This window comes from Drosophila erecta, unplaced genomic scaffold (genome assembly GCF_003286155.1).
Source record: "Drosophila erecta strain 14021-0224.00,06,07 unplaced genomic scaffold, DereRS2 tig00000055-arrow-pilon, whole genome shotgun sequence".
Classification (NCBI taxonomy): Eukaryota; Metazoa; Arthropoda; class Insecta; order Diptera; family Drosophilidae; genus Drosophila; species Drosophila erecta.
This window is the reverse complement of record NW_020825200.1, coordinates 2,548,872-2,565,768: the sequence shown is the minus strand read 5'-3', so window position 1 is coordinate 2,565,768 and position 16,897 is coordinate 2,548,872. Positions and strand designations below refer to the sequence as shown.

Sequence of the window (16,897 nt, the reverse complement as noted above, 5' to 3'; positions counted from 1 at the left end):
GGGGAAGCGCTGAAACTGAGGAATTCTGAGATGTCTGTTTTGTGTCAGATTTTTCTTATGGCTCCTGCATATTTTGGACTTACAGAGATGTGAAACTATCATATATTTTTGTAGTTTCTCTCTGCCGCCCCACATGGACGGATTGCTTTACCCGTTCTAATTAGCATATGCCTCCATTTAGGGCAACTCCTTTGTCCGTCGTACGACTACAACGAAATCCATTAGGGTCATAGAAAGCACATTACATTTATTCACTCGAAATACATTTTTCTCTTCGCTTGCCGAACAACAATAAGCGCAGAATACAAAGGGCGAAAAGCGTCAGTCAGTGCAACTTTATTTCAAGCTACAATGCGCAGGCAACCCACCTACTAAAGCACATAGCCTCCTATTTATTACACTGAAAGAAGTGCTCATCAGTGTGCAGTTAAAAACTCCATAATGTTTCTATAAACAGCAACAGCGTACTTGATTTTTCATGTCCAATTATATATTTAACATTTTGCAAAGTGTAACAGTATTTTTTTCTTTCCAACATTAAAAGACATTTTTTGTCAAGTGTAGAAGTCCTGGTGACAGGCGGCGGTACACCGGAAGCAAATGCTTTTGTCGCCCGGCGTGTGCCGCTTTCTGTTGTTGCGTTCGTTTTTTGAGTTTTACCCTCAAAATGCATGGGTTTACTCATAAATGCGAGTCTGAATCTTTAGAATGCCTTGATTAATGTTGGCGCACGTTGGCTTTTACCCCTTCCGCCGCAGGATAAGGGTGAACGAGAGCGGGCAATAAAAATGTTGTCACACATCATTTAGCAAGAAAGGGCAGTCCGTGCTTTCCGGGACCTTAAATCGGTTTTAATACATTATTATGAATTTTCAAACATTTCACTTCGCCGCCGGACACCTGATACCCCCCTTCAGCTTTTCAGCCGCCTGCGCTAAGAAGATCCGTTGCCATTGCCTGCCAGGCATCATAATGAATCTAATCACTTACGCTCGAGTGCATCAATTATGCTGCCATCAAGGATCGGGCAGGACGACGAGTGGGAGGATGGGTCCGGCGGGCTGACAAAATGACTCCAGGATGGAGTGACAGGCGTGGTGGACGCGGTGCCACCGGAACAGAAGCGACGACGTGCCCATTGTTAACTGTGGAAATTTGTTTGCCACGTCATCGCAACAACAAGCCCCTCAAGTTGATAACTTTATGATGCTGCACATCTACACACCCCCACAAAGTCGACAAATCTAGGCATTATGGGGTGGCAGAATTAAAAGCGATTTCAAATGGAATCATTGCGAATAGTGGGACGCATAGGAAAAGCAATATATATGATATAGCATAAAAACAGTGGAAAATAGAGCTAAGAAAAGAAACATCATCCTTGTCGAACTTAAACATTTTTAGTTAATTTTAAAGTATTTATCCAATGGGTGAACTAAAGATATCACTTGATATCCTAGTCCCCTTGGTCATCTGTGTGAAGAAACCACAAAATGTGTTTGTCGTCATTAGAAAAATATTAAATTTCCTCCGCCCAAGTCCAGATCTCCCTGGCAAAAGGACATGGATGGCGCAGGGCTTTAATTGCTGTGAATGCGAATACTTAAAAGTTGTTGCCTTTTATGCGGTTGCCGTCAAAGCGAAACTCAATTAAGCTGCAGTCGCCACCCCATGAAACATCGCCCCACCCCAAATCAACCCATGGTTTCCCCTGATTTAAAACTGCTGATACGGCAGTTGAGGACTTCGGGGGACAAGGACATCAATAGGGCGCTTTGTCATGGTTGCCCTGCCAGCCAGCCAGCCAGCCAGCCACCGAATGCCTTTTCAAAGGCATTTTTAATTGAAATTATCCGATGCTACCTTTTCGGCTTCTCCCGCGAATTTCCATCTGAGCTTTGCGTTTTTCTGCTTTGTTACCTTGCAGTTGGGTTGATTGACATGTGAGTCGTCCTGCTCCTTGGAAACTTTCCCTCGGCCTCAGCTTGTTTACATCTTAGAGCGCTAATAGCGGCCTTAAGTCTGCGAGCGATACGCCATAAATCCATGTTAATAACCATTGTCAGAGGGGCTGCAATCCTGTCTCAATTCGCAGGGAGCCAGCTGCACTGAAAACAATTGGTGCATAATGCCGAATGCCTCACAGAGTTCCTTACACAAGCAGATCATTAAGGCCTACGGATATGGATGGTTTTACTGCTCACTTCCGTAAATGTTTTTAAAAACATACCCAGTTTATATTTTGTACTTTTAAGTGTAAGATTCTGTAGTGGCCGCACGGGGGAGATTCTAAACTCAAAGACATTTAAGTAGATTAAGCGACTTTCATGTTGTGTCTTCAGTCTTTGGGACATCAAGCCAAATGAACGACGACAGTGAAACAATTCTCGAGGCACGCCCGGTGGCAAAGGACTTGAGCACGGCGAACGGCAGGATATAAAGCCCGGCAATATGCCTTGCCACTCGAAATATATGCAAATATGGTCCTTGAGCGTGGGCGTGGCAAAGGGGGCGTTGCAGCGGCAGCAGCAAACAATGAAAGTAAATGCCAAAACATTTTATTGATTATCAGGCGAAAGGGAAGCTTAGACAGTGGGCATGGTGCCATGATATTGAAGTGAAAACTTTAAGTGGTAAACTTATAAAACTTTTTCCAATGTCCATGGCTTCAAATAATGTCTGAAAGTAGGCCAAAAAAGAGTGGTACTGCCAAAAGTAATTCAAAGCTATTGCCAGGCTATGAGTTAAATAATTTAATACATTTTCTATAAACTAGTTTAAGTTGCACTGTGCTTGGTCCTTCAACTGCCATTAGACGGCGCCGGCGAGTGTGCTACACTTTTTTGCAGTTGTCTGACGACAATGCGAAGTGGAGTCCTGATGTCCTGGCGTCCGTGACTGAAAACCGGAGTGTGGCCAGGACATAGGTATGGGTAAGAGCATTGAGCATTTTAATAACCGCAGTGGAGATGCGGGAAACTCGATACGGAGTACGGGAAACGATGGGCGGCCATAAATTATGCCACCCACCGACTGCAAAAAGGCGAAAACATTGACAGTCGTCCTTCGTGGGCCGCCCGTTGAGCGATTTGTAGTACATCCCCCATCCATCCTTTCCCTCGACTGCGCTTTTGGGCGTGGTGAGGCCCAAAGGACCTCCCCTGGCTTTTCGATGCGTTGGCAATTTTAAACTCTATCGTTAGAGATAGCAGCATTGAGAAGGAACGAAATGAGGCTGTAAAGCGGTCAGTGCGGCGTCATAATGCAATTGTATAATTTTCTTAAAAGCTCACTGTCGTCGACGATGAGTGTAACAATAATACGCAACTGGAGTGCACTTAGTAGCGAACCATTTAGAGATCACAAAGGGCATTACAGAAATTAAAAATGCCCCCAAACGGGCAATGAACCCCCAAAAACACATCTACCCACACATTTGGTCAAGGAAAACAATCAGGCAAATGGTGTGAAACAGGGCATTTAGCTAATTGAAATGAGCGGGCAAATAAAATGCTTGCCAAAAAATAAATACAAGTAAAAGTGCAAATCCTTGGCTGCCGCGTGGAGTCACGTTTCAGTTGGGGCTTAACCCACAGCTCCTGGCCTTCCTTTGGCTGGACCACCTGTGGCTTCCGCCCGCCAGGATCACGTCCCAGGTGCGAAATGAAGATTTATAAAATGGCAAATTGATTTAGCGCGCCAAGTGTTTCTTAATACCGCCAGCCTGATGAAATTTTAATTTTCTTCCCCAGGGAGCGCAAAGGTTTCCCCGCTCATGTGATTCAATTTCAACCCCGAACTTCGGTAATTGAGGGTTAAACTAGCAAGTTGTGGCTCATCAACAGGTAATTTCTGTGCGGGATTTTTATGACTACTTGCCGCTTGTTAGTTCGAATGTGAATAATGCATGAGGCAACTTTAATGTAACAAGCTCAGCTCAATTTCGCCCCCAAGTTTGCCCCACAAAATCCGTAATTTGAATACTTGGTCGCATCACGTTTTCCGACTTTTATTCCCTGTATTGGCAATCGCGATACGCATTTTTATTATTCTTTTCCTTTCCCTCTCCATTGGTAATACAATACGTTCAATTCTGTTTTTGGCTTTCCTTGAGCAAACACAGCGCGGAAAAAATTCAATTAAATGTAATCGCATCTATTTCTTCTGCGGCCGTGACTGATTGTTCTAAGGGAGAAAGACGCGGAAAAAATTGAAATTAAAATTGAATAAATAGCCAAATAAACACGCTCTTTGAAGCAAATGCTAATTCCGCGCTTTTCCTCAAGTTTCCACTTTCGTTTTTTATTATTTTTCATCACCCATCTCAAGTGTGCGAAGGCACGTGCCACGCCAAATCCTCTTAATGTGTCTCCAAAGTTGGGAAACTCGATGTGGGAAGTTGTCAGTAGTGAGAAAAAATGTATGTTTCAGAACATAATCATATATAATTTAGTGTTAGCATGAGCATCTGAAATAAATCTAGAAATAAGTGAAGCTCCAATTTTACTCCACCGAAAACCTTTCCGAAACAGCACTAAAACAGTGGCTCCTGTACAGATCAAATTAGGAAGGCTGAAAACTTTTCAATTACCATCGGATTCAATTAATAATGCTGCTATGCAGGTACCTCACACATTTCAGCTAACCAGATTAAATGGGGAAAAAACGTTTTCCATTTAGCAAGGACGCAATGAAATTCAATTAACCTCAAGTGGATGCCACAACAGCAGGATTCGCCATGATGAAGGCATAAAACAAAGGCAGATCCTGCGGTGGCATTCACACCTCATCATCGTCAACAGAAGGATATTTGTGGGATGGCATGGCATGGCGTAGTGAGGAGGATACGGCAGAACATCCCCCAACTTTGTCTGCAAGCGTTTAGCTGCTGATATTGCCACCCGGGGTTATCGATGGCATATTAAACTCTCGCTGCCGCTGGCTTCTCTGGATGAGGAGTGCTCCTCAGAACCCGGTCCGATTAAGAGCTGAGCAAACAAATCACGAACCAGCCGGTTTGTTTGCTTAGCCAGTGTCTAAACATCGCTCTCGACTGTTTTTTAAACTGTTTGCCAAGCGGTTCCGTATCGTGGAACAACCCCAGTGTAATTAACATTTCAATTTTGCTCATCGAGCAAATGTATCTCTTGTGCCTCACTGCCTTCCATTCTTGGGCAAATAAATTGTGTTCCAGGGCAATTGGTGCTGCTCTTTCGTGTTGACATATGCAAATTTTCAGCACCGCCCACCACAATTCCAAAACTTTTCTGATTACTTTTGGGCATCCTGGAGGGTCGGAATAGACCTGGTTATTTGCCAACTTGATGGTCGCCTTTGTAGGCGGTTCAATCGCATCGATTGTTTGCTCTCTGCTCTCTGCATTACTCTAGAGTTTGAATAACTAAATGGGAGATTTCGAATTTAAGTAGATCATTTACGACTTAAGATATTCATCAACTTTTTAATTAATGGCTTGTTTACTAACTAAGCTCCCTTCCTTAAATTTGAATATGCTTCAAATGAGCACAAAACATAAACCCAACGAAATAATAAAATATCTGAACTACACATTATTATCTAGACTCCTTTAACAAATATTACCAATTTCCAAGAGCTTCTCTGATTACAAGTAACTCATTTTATTTACATAAAATCACATTTGTTTTCCAATACAAGTACAAAACAATACCACAATAAAACAATTAACTAATCATAGGTTCTAGATCGATATGGATTGATATGATGTTGCTATGATATTCTTTAGGTTCATTCAGAGATATACTAGCTGGGCACAGCGCCAAGAACGTGGCCCGAATTATGGGATCCTTTGATAGCGACTCCAAGCAACTGTGAGCTGGCTTCTTGGGCTCCCACTTCCACTTCCATATCCAAACGTCCGCCAGCTCCGTCGGCAGTGCAGCCACAGGAGTCGAGGTCCTTGCCAAGGCATGTCCTTGATGTGTCGAGGGGGATGCCCCTTTTGTTTTCCTTCTGCTTTCCTGTTTTTCCGGGACCTGCTCCCTTCTCACGTCCGATTCCTGGGCGTCGTTTGTGGTTTGTGTGTGGCGCCAGTCACTGGGCCGGGGTTTTTATAGCTGCCGCCGCAAAGGCGAAGCTTTTTGGACTCCCCGTCCGGAAAATGGAAAACTTTCGTGTTGAGTTTCGGCCGAGGGGAGTGTTGAGTTTCCCCACGCAAGTGGCAACAATTGTTGCCGCCTAATTGGGCGTATATATGTATCTACACGCTCCTGTAGCGTTTAGGTAAATAACCATACTTGTATCCGTGTACATAGAACGTGGGTGTGTGCGTGTATGCGTGTGTTTGACCTTATGCACACAAGGACACGGGAGCAAAAGGAGGAGCCAGGACCTTCCATCGCAATGGCCGCCATTCGAAAATTTCGCCGAGCTCCGCATAAAATTAAATGTTATTTAAATTATGCCCGCTCCTTCGCTCAAATCCTTTCATTCCTGCGAGTAAGTGATTAAAGCCATTAACGAAATTATCGGGGATTATAAAGATTTGTACGGGACTTCGCAACGGGTGTTCTTTCGGAAGACAATGCCATTTCCCGTAATCCTGGGGCTTCAATTAATGGAGTGTCGCCGTCGCCCACTCGCAAAAAAGGGTTGCTGCCCCGCCCACCGCCAAAAGGTGCTTCTCGCGATTGGAAAGGGTGGTTTTCAGATTTGTTATTGCACGGAATGGCCATATCTTTTTTTGAACATTGCGTTTCGAGGGAGACTCTCGCCTGATGACGTCAATGGACCACAGCTTTCATAGTTTTCACTCCTCTTATTGCAGTCCTATGAGCTTTTTCTGCTCTCCTTTTTATCTTTTTACTCGTAGAGTAAAAGGGTATACTAGATTCGTTGAAAAATATGCACACCAGCACACAAAACTTTCACGCCCACACTTTTTAAAATTTTTTTATTTTTTTTCATTTTATTATTTTTTCCCCCACTTTTTACCGAAATTCCAGAAAATATTGAAATTTCTCGTTTGACCTTCCAATAGATGAGTAACGGGTATCTGATAGTCGGGGAACTCGACTATAGCATTCTATATCGTTATTACTATTTTATGTTTTATTTAGAAAATGGCAAAAGTGTCAAAAGGTAATGACTATATAAGATCAAAGGAAAATCGGGAAAATAATTAAGAAAAATAATCCACATAATGTAAGAAAAAGTGTGTGGATCTATTACTCAAAATGTAGGAAATAAGAATGTTTGTACTGAAGTAGTAGGCTCTGCTCCATGGGAAAACGGAAAAATATACTTGTATACACTTTTAAAAATGTAGTCAAATGGAGGAGGTTTCCAATACCGATGTAGAGGAGAGAGGGTCCCCTACAGAATCTGGAGAAGGTCCTGTGACACACAGTGCCCCGGAAGTGTTACTCAGCACACACACATATAATTCACCAGATGATGTGCATTCCATCGACACTAATGAAGACAGAATTCCAAACACTGTTTCCGAATCACTTTCATCACTTTTATGTGACAAGTGCAAGCCTGAAGATCTTCATAACACAGACGATAAACACCTGGATAGCTCCGGAATCTATGGAGGTATATGTCGTGGGAGCCGGATGAGTGCAGATTCAATGGAATCGGAACTCAATTCTGATTTTAGTTCGGAGCTTTTAGATATTAGTGAAGTGATCGCGAGGAAAAAGAAAAGAGATTTAATGCAAACAGACGATGCTGAAGATCCCGAGGAAGAGTTTAGGAGACATTTTCTCAAAACTTTTCAGGACTTGCCTAGATTATCACAGATTTCACTGGACGATAGCCCTAAGAAAACGCCAACAGAAAGAAACCAGAAAGCCGAAATAGATATAGAAATGCCAACAAGTTCCAATGAAGACACGGAATTATTAACAAAAAAAGGTGATGACACTGGTGAAACAACAATACCTAGAAATACATCAAATATTGATTCAGACAACACTAAGGAGCCGGATAATAATATCGCAGAAAACACCGAAACGAACTTGCTTGAAAATAGTGATATTCAAGAAATAGAGAATGCTGATGAAATGCTTTCCTCCTCAAATAAAAATATGTAAAAACAAAAAGAGTATGATTTAGTGTCTGGCAAGTTATTCCTATTCACATTTTCGGCATAAAAATGTGCTTAATTTTGTCATAACAACGTAAAAAATGGCTGAAATGTGGAATGTCATACCTCGTTGAGCTCGTAATTTGACGCCCAATCGATTGGAGTTCAAATCTGGACCTTTTATTTTTTGGCCATTTTCTTCAAAATTTTGTGATGTAACCCCTTTTAAAAAATGAGAAAAATGGAAAAAAATAAAATTTTTACAAGTCTTCAAAAAGTGATGTGGATAATTAGCATTGGTTGTCGGCCACACAAAACTGTCGAGTTTTCAGCTCTACGACAGTTTTAGACAGATTTCTGAAATATTGCTCTTCTTTCTGCCCCAACCACTTCAAAGTGTATTCATCTCCTGAGCAACCGACTCCCAAAAAATTCATTCAACTTCATGACGCCAAATTAACTAGCAGACATTTCTATTAGCTCTTCGGAATGAGTGCCAAGGCAATTTACGCTTAATATATGCATGATGCTGTCCGCCCGATAACATTCGAAGAATGCCATGGGTTTTGGGGGTGGAAGGTCCAAGGCTCAGGATGGGTGGTGTCCTGCCCTTCCAGGTTGTTGGGACAACGCGAGCGCCCCTGTTGCCATCTATATCTTTATCTTTGTCTATGTGCGGCACGTGGAAAAGTTTCGTTCATTTAACTTTGCCGTTCTAAATGAATTTAATGACTTGGAAGTGGCCACCTACCGATTTTGAATTTTAATTTCGCAGGTTGTTTTTTGAAACAGTTCTATCGATATGCCAACATTTGAAATTTCTCTATTTACCAGACAGAACCTTTTATTGGAATTTAGATCATTGCTTTCCAAATCAAAGGTACAAATGAAATCAAAATGTGATCTGCGATATCAGCTTAATCGGCTAAAATCAATCGATTCCCTTGGGAGGGTAATTTGTATACTGGTACACCCATAGCCAAATAGAATCTGAAGGGGGTTCATATCTCTCAAATATCCCTTCCTCGGCAAGTGCAACAGCCTGAAGCCGGAGATCCTGGGGAAAACGATTGTCGTCTGAGGGAACTCCCAAAGTACCTTTTCACACATGAGCGCGCCAGGCGCAGGACGAAAAAAAACTGAGGCCAGGATGGCAGACGTTGACGAGGGGTTGGGATACACAATCCCCGATTTCTGTTGTTGTAAATCACAAAGTGAAACCGAAACCGTTAACGTGTTGCGGTTACGCTGCTGACTTTGCTGTGCCGCAAAAAAAAAAAATGAGGCAAAAGTGAAGGGAGAACCGAGGCAAGTCGTTCCATTTGTGCGGCTTTATTAAATGCGCACTGAGCTGAGGGGCAATGTCCTGTCTCGGCTTTTTATTGCAATTTTTTCGCAATGTTTTCGTCTTTGTGTGAGTTTATCAAGCTCCTTACATTTGTTTTCCTGTAAAACGGGGGCAACTTCCCTAAGCAAACTTTTCTTATTTAATGATTCCTTTTAGTGAAGCCCAAATCGATGGGGGAAATCCGACGGCTGGTTTCGCATTTCAACTTGAGAAATGTGAAATTGTTCCAGTTCCTTATTTTTTTGTCGGCCTCCCAAGGATTTGTCAAATCTTTGACACAATGATGCATAGCGTTATCTGAGATTTGCCAAGTGAAAAAAATACAACAATCGACTTTGCGAATTAATCTTCTTAATGCCTGGGCCCCATAACCATGGGCACTAAGTAGAGTGCTTAGGACACGGAATCACTTAATGCGATTGCCCAAAAAAGGAGTTATACTTTGGGGCACTTTCAAAAATATTTGCTAATTGCTGCAATCGCTGGGACTGCAACTAGGCAATGGGTTTCCACTGACGACCATGGCAGTGCACTTTGGAAGGCCATAATCATATCAGCTTCCGCACGATTTAACAGCAACGCAATTTCGATGGCACCCGGACCAGACCGAGTGCGTCAGCATGGCAACGATTGTCTGTCCATCCATCGCTGGATTTCACACTGGAAAAACATCGAAAATAGCGAACTAAATAGCTCGTACTTTGCCGTCACAAAAGAGGATGTCCAAGAACAACTAGGAAAAATCGTTGATAGCTGGATTTTTGCATACCTTGGAACAGTTGTTTTAATGTTTTAAGAAACATCACCAGTTATTTCAGGTAATTATTATAAGCCAAGCAAGTTTAGATCAATAAACCATATTTCGTTCCGTGTGCTGGATTTCTTTTCGATTTGCTCAACACTTTTTTTGGCTTCGCATTGATTGCTCCACAATTGCGCAATTTCGCTCACTAAAAGCATTTCAAAGGTCCTGGGGAGTGGGGCTTCTTCTGCCCGCTGCCATGACGCATAAGCTCCGATAAAAACTGTTGTTCGATAAGCATTTTGTTTGCCATGTGCCTGGAGTTGTTAGGGCGTCTGTGCCTCAGCCCCAGTCACGAACTCCTGTGGTAACTCGGTGGGCTGATATGCAGGCTTCAAGGCGGAGAAACGCTTGAGGAAGCCATAACGAATCAGTATTGATGTGTAACTTTGCAAAGTTCTATGGAAATTGTAAGGAAATTCTGAATGCATAGTAGGGGGCTATTCAATCGTATACAACTATATATTGCCTAGTGCTAGGGAAACTGAATTAAAATATAATATTCATTTAAGTCTTCCCCTTTAAAGCGGACCATGTAGGTGTCCTGCAAACGAGGGGCCCTCAAAAGTATGCTATATTCAGACATTTATTGCACATTCTCTGCTGCCGTTGCCAAATGGTCCTGCGGCTTAGTCACCACACTCCCACACACTGGCACATACACATGTACACATGATATTCATTATGAACGGCTTAAGCGATTTCCCCAGGGCCCAGGAGCTTAGTCCTTCACGCAGACACACTCATGCATATGCACAGATATATTTGGGTTTTTATTTATTTCTTTTTATGAAAGCCCTGCTGAATGGAATCCGATTTGACGAGCAGTCGAAAAAAAGGAACTCGTCAGCAAATTGGCAGCTCAAAAAGATGCGGTAAACGGGAAAACCAATTCTCAACCTGATTGTTGGCCACATCAATCAGGATGTCATGTTCTATATGCAGGGGAAAACATGAACATAATAATTAACGCTCATAATTCGACTCTCCCCAGAAATGGACAACAATTCGCCTCTTTTGCTAATGAAAATAATCTGTCATCAAAGCCAAAAAGCCACCCCCTATGGGAACAGGTGCTCGTGTTTCCCCTCCTGTTTTGCCTTGTCCTGTTGCTTTTTTCTAGACACGCCTGCTGGTACACTATATGATTACATTTGGTTCCCAGCTATTAACTCTGCATAACTTGTGGCAGGAAGGGTTGAAAGGTTGGCGGACGGAAATTGCATTTGTGCCGGCCCAAATCAGATAAGATTCACCGACGACGCCCTCGTCCTTGGCCAGGATATGACATTAAAAGCGCATCAAAGTCGAATGGCGAACAGAGGCTACGCATCAGCAGCGGAAACTGTTGCCGTAATTACATTCGAGTCGGATAGAAAAAATTCCAAAGAACATATACTCGGCTATGCGAAAGCCTGATACCCTTCAGTGGCCATGAGTATAGTAAGTACTTTATATGGAAAACATTATCACTAATGCTTATATACATATTACTTCAAAAAATACCAAAAGTCTGATACTAAAGTCTGCGAACAACTAGACACCATTTAATGTGCTTTAAAAACTCTAATCTGTATGTACAGTACAAAGATTATTATCTAACCGAAACTCCTTTTGATGTGCTTTCCCTCAGCAATAAGGAGCACATTGCTGGCCATTTGCGCGGTCCTTAAACCCTGGTCACTTGTGAGCTTAGCTTCCCCGGGAGGCTGAACTTTGATTTGGTCTTTGTTTGCGCCGTTAAATTAAATATCCTTGCCCAGCCGCTCGGCCTCTGTGCTCATCCTGGCTGCCCAGGGACAATGCCAGCAATTCCAGTCATTTCCTTAATAGAAATCTTATCTTTTGTGACGCCTTCGCCGTGTGCCTAAGCCGGATATCGCACCTTTGACATCTGCCCTTGGCTCCTGACAAAGCAGCTCCATGCTGAGCACTCATAGAACTCTAACTTCCGGTCCGGCTTTTTGGGTGAAAATCATTTGAAAAAATTGGGTGTTTATTTATACCAACACTAGCAGACGAAACCATGAGCTCTTGCTGTGCAACTCAGACGACGTGTTGTGCGTGTCCGCCAGGTCTTAGATTGGAGAAGACGCCGCAGGCTCCACTCTTCGACATGCTGGGTCCGCATCCAGATGAGGTCATCATGACGATCCTGGACCGCATCCTCTATCTATCGGGCGCCACAAAAATTATTCCAATGCTGGAGTTGGCGAAACAAGGTCAGTAATTGATGGCTGCAACGGAAAAAAGTTGCCTAAAGCAAAGATATATATCCCGTAGGATCCGCTCTTAAGAAGGAATCTTGCCCCCCATCAGCACCTTGTACACCAATACATTGCACTTCCGCAAGCAGTTCTTCGGCTTGGAATACCTGCTACTCCACGCCGTCGACCATCTGTTGTCCTAAGGCAACGCGATGCTGCTGCTGTCCAAAAGTTCCTCCAGTGCCCTGCTGTTCTAAGGCTACTTCAAAATCGTCCTGCATCAAGACCACTAGTCGGCTAAGTGCTGCCGCCTGTTGTCCTCGGCAGCGTACGCCCAGGGTGGATTTCGATCACCCGGCGGAGAATATTCCGTTGAGAAAGAGCGCGGGCAGTGCCACGATAAGGGATCGGATGATTCGATCCATTTCCACCTGTTCGCTTGCCTGCCAGCAGCTGAAAGACAAGCTTACATCCCAGGAATCTCAAGGACGCAAGGACCAAAAGTGGTTGTGGACCCGGTTGATTCGTGGCGACAATGGCTGCATGGTTTACGAGGTGTACAAAGACTCCGATGCAGGCAACTCTCCCTCCGAGATCAAATCGGAGGCACCCATCATCCTTTTTCTAGTCATGCCGAATGGTTACATCATGCCTTTTGAGTCTCTTGGCGGTCCTTAGGGAGAAAAGAATTACACAAATTGTATGCTTTTTATATACTTTTAGCATGTGGTCAGTTAAAAATAAACCTTCACCTGTACTTTTAATTTTAAAATTTATTTTATACAAAATTTCTTATTACTAAGCTACACGTATGCCCTTTTTCAGCATAAGAAAGACAACTCCAGCACAAACAAACATATATATAGACAATATAACAACGGATTCAAGATCATTTCGATGGCCCGGGTCGAGGGACATGTTGACCATTCCCGTAAGGAAGTTGGAGATCATAAAGTGGGTCAGGCCATTCATGTTCAGGCTTTCAACAAAGGTGGGCAAGGATATGCTATTTTCCACAACATCTCCAGTTGATTTCTTAGAATAAATATCTGGTCGTAAAAGTTTGAGCTCAAAGAAGAACGCGTAAATCACTATTAGACTTAGGGAGACAGCAAAAATCCAGATCACATAGCCAAAACTAAAAGTTACACGTGCTATGCCCGTTAGAAAAGAACTTATGAAAACTAAATTCCAGCAGAGGATGGCCACGAAAAGTATTCTCTTCATCTTGCTTATGAGTCCTTGATAACTGAGGATATGGTGGGAGGTATACCACTTGGCAAAGTAAATGCTGAGCAAATAGAGAGCTACACATCCGTGTAGGGAACTTAAGCCTTCCCGATTGGCACTGAAAAACCCTTCATGGGGTGCAGAAGACATGACAAATTTGGAGAGTCCCAGTTGGAGCACCAGTTCGTGAAGGAAAAGCAAACCTGAAGTCGCAGAATCAAAAGTTTATTGCATTATTGCATTTTTTCTGAACTTACCTATTGAAAGTCCCAGGAGCTGTTCATCAGAGTTCACCAAAAGACTATAGCAACTGCCCAGCAATTTTGTGAATCCCAAAATGAAGAAGGCGTTCAAGTGCCTGCCGTATTCCGTCTCATCCTGGTGATAGTCGATATACGTGATGACAATGGTGCGAGCAAGCCCTAAGATCAGCAATGGAATAACAGATCTCCTCAGTTTTCTGAGATCAGTGATGCTCCTAGCTCGATGCGAAACCAATCCCATGGTCACCACAAACAGCCCAATCCCCATATCCATCACAGCTGCTCCGAAAGTCCGGCTTTTCCGGTAATCCGTAGGATACGAAGGGAAGTCCACGGCTAGGATGGCGGCACAGGTGCCACTGTAGGCAGTTGCTCTCAGCAGAGTGAAGACTATGGGTCTCTTACCGACCTTATATACGAAATTCGGTGGATTGGGAGCGATATTTCCGTAAATATAGACCAGAACAGCTAATAAAACCACCAGGGAGTAGATGTAGCTATAGGCACTCCCCACTGTGATCAAAATCACGGTGGGTAATCCAATCAGAAGCAGCTCCAGAAGGAATCTCCTCGTGGATAGCATCGGCAGGTGTCCGCATAGCAGGCGGGAAAGGATAAATCCCAATACCGTGGGCAGTATGGCTAGGAAGCTATCCAAACTTTCCTTGATAGATCTCCAGGATTTCAAATCCACTTCATTCAGTTCGTGCTCGACGAAGCTGACCACCTCGGCCTCCATTTTGTTTGGTTTTTATAAGTCCTCGAACTTAAGCTAAAATATAAAACTATAAATTATAAAGGAACGTTTAAAGCCGGTTGAAAAATGTAAACAAAAACAAATAGAAATGTAAGTTAGCCGATAACATACACGATTTTGCAGCAGCCAGCTCTTTTCAGTTAACAGAACAGAAACGTAAGCATGGTCACACTTTAATCAATTCAAATCGAAAAAGGAAATTCTTCTGTATAATACCGATTTATTTTGGGTCTGGCATAAAGCAAAATAAATGCATTTAATCACAATTGAGGCAAACTACAGCTCGTTGTGCTGCGTTGTGGAGGGATTTTCTGATGTCTTGCGAGGGAATTCCTTGTGGGATAGAATTTCCTTGGCGGCTTCATCGACGAGATTCACAAATTCCTTTACATCAAAGCTATAGTTGGTGAACTTGGCGTGTGCGCCGCCCTCGGGGTGATGACCCTCGTCCTGCGGATACACCAACTCCCGCTGCTCCCAAGTCCGGTAGCGAACGCCCCGAAGGCGAGCCAAGTCCTTGTAGCAATTCGGATCCTCGCAGTTGTACAGCTCGAAAATGCAGGCCCAGTTGGGCAGGAAGAGCAAGTGCGTCAAGCCAGCGCCATGCATGCCGATGAGTATGTCCGTGTTCCGTGTGATGGCCAACTGGTTGGTGAAGGAGAGCCTGTCGGGGAAATTCATCAAACTAAAGACTAGGGAGAGGTTTTGATCATTCCTTACCTCTCGTAGGACACACGCTGCACAGCGTACTTATCGTTGGCCTCCAGGGGGGCCAGCAGCTCGTCTTCATTCAGCACTTGCCTGTACTTTGTGCGGCGCGATAGATATGTTATTCTGATCCTTTCCTGTGGCGGCTTGTAAGGAATTTGCAGACGGTGCAGGATGAACTCGGAGAAGGCGCGGAACAGACCACTATTCGAGCAGCCCTGGATCTAAAAGAAGAAGGCCACCATAGAAATACCTTGTTACACATTTGCCTTCACTTACTATGGGTGTATTGTAGAACAAGCCAAAGATCATCCTGGGAAGCAGCGGCAGCACAACGTTCTTAAAGCATACCCGCTTGCCCTCCACATCGCTGAGTGTCCACACCGGTCTTTGCGAGAAGGCCTTGAAAGTGTCCCTGAAGGGCGAATCGTACGGGTAGGTCTCCCAAAGAAGAATCTGCACATCGGTGTTAAAGGCGGCCGGATGCGACTGGTTGACAAAGAGCGAGGCATACAGGTTGAAGAAGTCGCAGAAATGATGATACATGTTGTACGTGGCATCGATTTTCATGATGAAAGTGGGCGTATTCACCACCACATCGCAGAGCCCGCTATCCAGTACGGGATGAGGTAAGACATCAAAATTGCGCAGCTCCGGACCCCAAGACTGCAGAGCGGATCCAATGTGCTCCATTTCGCCCGCGAGCCGAGTTCGATTCAGCTTGCAGTGCCCCAGGAGCTGTCCTGGTCCCAGCACATCCATATGGTAGCGAATGCGCTCTTCCCGGTGCACTAAGTCCCGGAAGTCGAAGAGGAGATTCCGCCCCCGACAAAAGCGCAGATAGTGCGTGCACTCTAGCGAGGAATCGCCCAAATAGGTTGGCACACATTGCGGCGTCAGCTGGGAGAGCTGCTCCTGGATGTACCCGAAGTCGGCCTGGTTGTAGAAGGTCCTCACCTGTGCCTCCTTGCTCCTAGCCCAGCCGGTGTGCTCCCCAGGGCACTGGGGCGTCTGAAAGCGGCCAGCTGGCGTGCAGTCCCGCTCGTGTCCCCAGCAGGCTGATGAAATGGTGCCCTTACCAGTGAGATTCGTGGGCAGCTGTTGTTTCAGCTTGGGAAAGGTGTTCAGGTACCGGATGAGGTGTTCCGAGGGTAGGCTGGGCAGGGTGAACCCATCCAGGTGCTTGGCGTCATCCACCTGATGGGCCTGCACCAGGGACAAGTGCAGTACCCCAATGAGCATTGGCAGGATCGGCATATTCAGTTCAGTTTCATCTACTTTAAGTACTTCGTTGCAAATGACTTTCCAGCGATTTCCCTGCTACTTCTCACGCTTTCCACGGCAGCATCTTCAGGCGCATTTCACGGCCAGCGATGATGATGATCTCACCTGGCCTTAAGCGGCTAGAAAACGATTATGAGCGGGATAATGTTATTGTCCATGTTAATTGTTCGCCAAAGAAAAACCTGTCCGCCAGTGTGACCGTTTGCCAGCTTAGAAAACCAACCAAA

At 44.2% G+C, this 16,897-nt stretch overlaps 4 protein-coding genes across 4 annotated transcripts; 2 read left to right on the top strand and 2 right to left on the bottom strand.

Moving 5' to 3' along the window:
• Positions 1–7,287: 7,287 nt before the first annotated feature.
• On the top strand, positions 7,288–8,268 carry LOC26526644. Its single transcript, XM_015160057.2, has one exon. It carries the CDS (start codon positions 7,311–7,313, stop codon positions 8,076–8,078), a length of 768 nt encoding a protein of 255 aa, XP_015015543.1. The 5' UTR covers positions 7,288–7,310; the 3' UTR covers positions 8,079–8,268.
• A 3,642-nt stretch (positions 8,269–11,910) lies between these two features.
• LOC6542671 lies at positions 11,911–13,192 on the top strand. The gene is made up of 2 exons (XM_001968373.3): positions 11,911–12,443; positions 12,505–13,192. The coding sequence occupies exons 1-2, from the start codon at positions 12,248–12,250 to the stop codon at positions 13,104–13,106; spliced, it is 798 nt and encodes a 265-aa protein (XP_001968409.1). The 5' UTR covers positions 11,911–12,247; the 3' UTR covers positions 13,107–13,192.
• Positions 13,193–13,205: 13 nt separating this feature from the next.
• On the bottom strand, positions 13,206–14,785 carry LOC6542731 (uncharacterized protein At4g17910). Its single transcript, XM_001968372.3, has 2 exons — positions 13,916–14,785; positions 13,206–13,861 (listed from the first exon to the last, which is right to left on the bottom strand). The coding sequence occupies exons 1-2, from the start codon at positions 14,658–14,660 to the stop codon at positions 13,227–13,229; spliced, it is 1,380 nt and encodes a 459-aa protein (XP_001968408.1). The 5' UTR covers positions 14,661–14,785; the 3' UTR covers positions 13,206–13,226.
• Positions 14,786–14,878: 93 nt separating this feature from the next.
• Positions 14,879–16,892, bottom strand: LOC6542811 (EGF domain-specific O-linked N-acetylglucosamine transferase). Its single transcript, XM_001968371.3, has 3 exons — positions 15,666–16,892; positions 15,399–15,610; positions 14,879–15,342 (listed from the first exon to the last, which is right to left on the bottom strand). Exons 1-3 carry the CDS (start codon positions 16,641–16,643, stop codon positions 14,955–14,957), a joined length of 1,578 nt encoding a protein of 525 aa, XP_001968407.1. The 5' UTR covers positions 16,644–16,892; the 3' UTR covers positions 14,879–14,954.
• Positions 16,893–16,897: the final 5 nt, after the last annotated feature.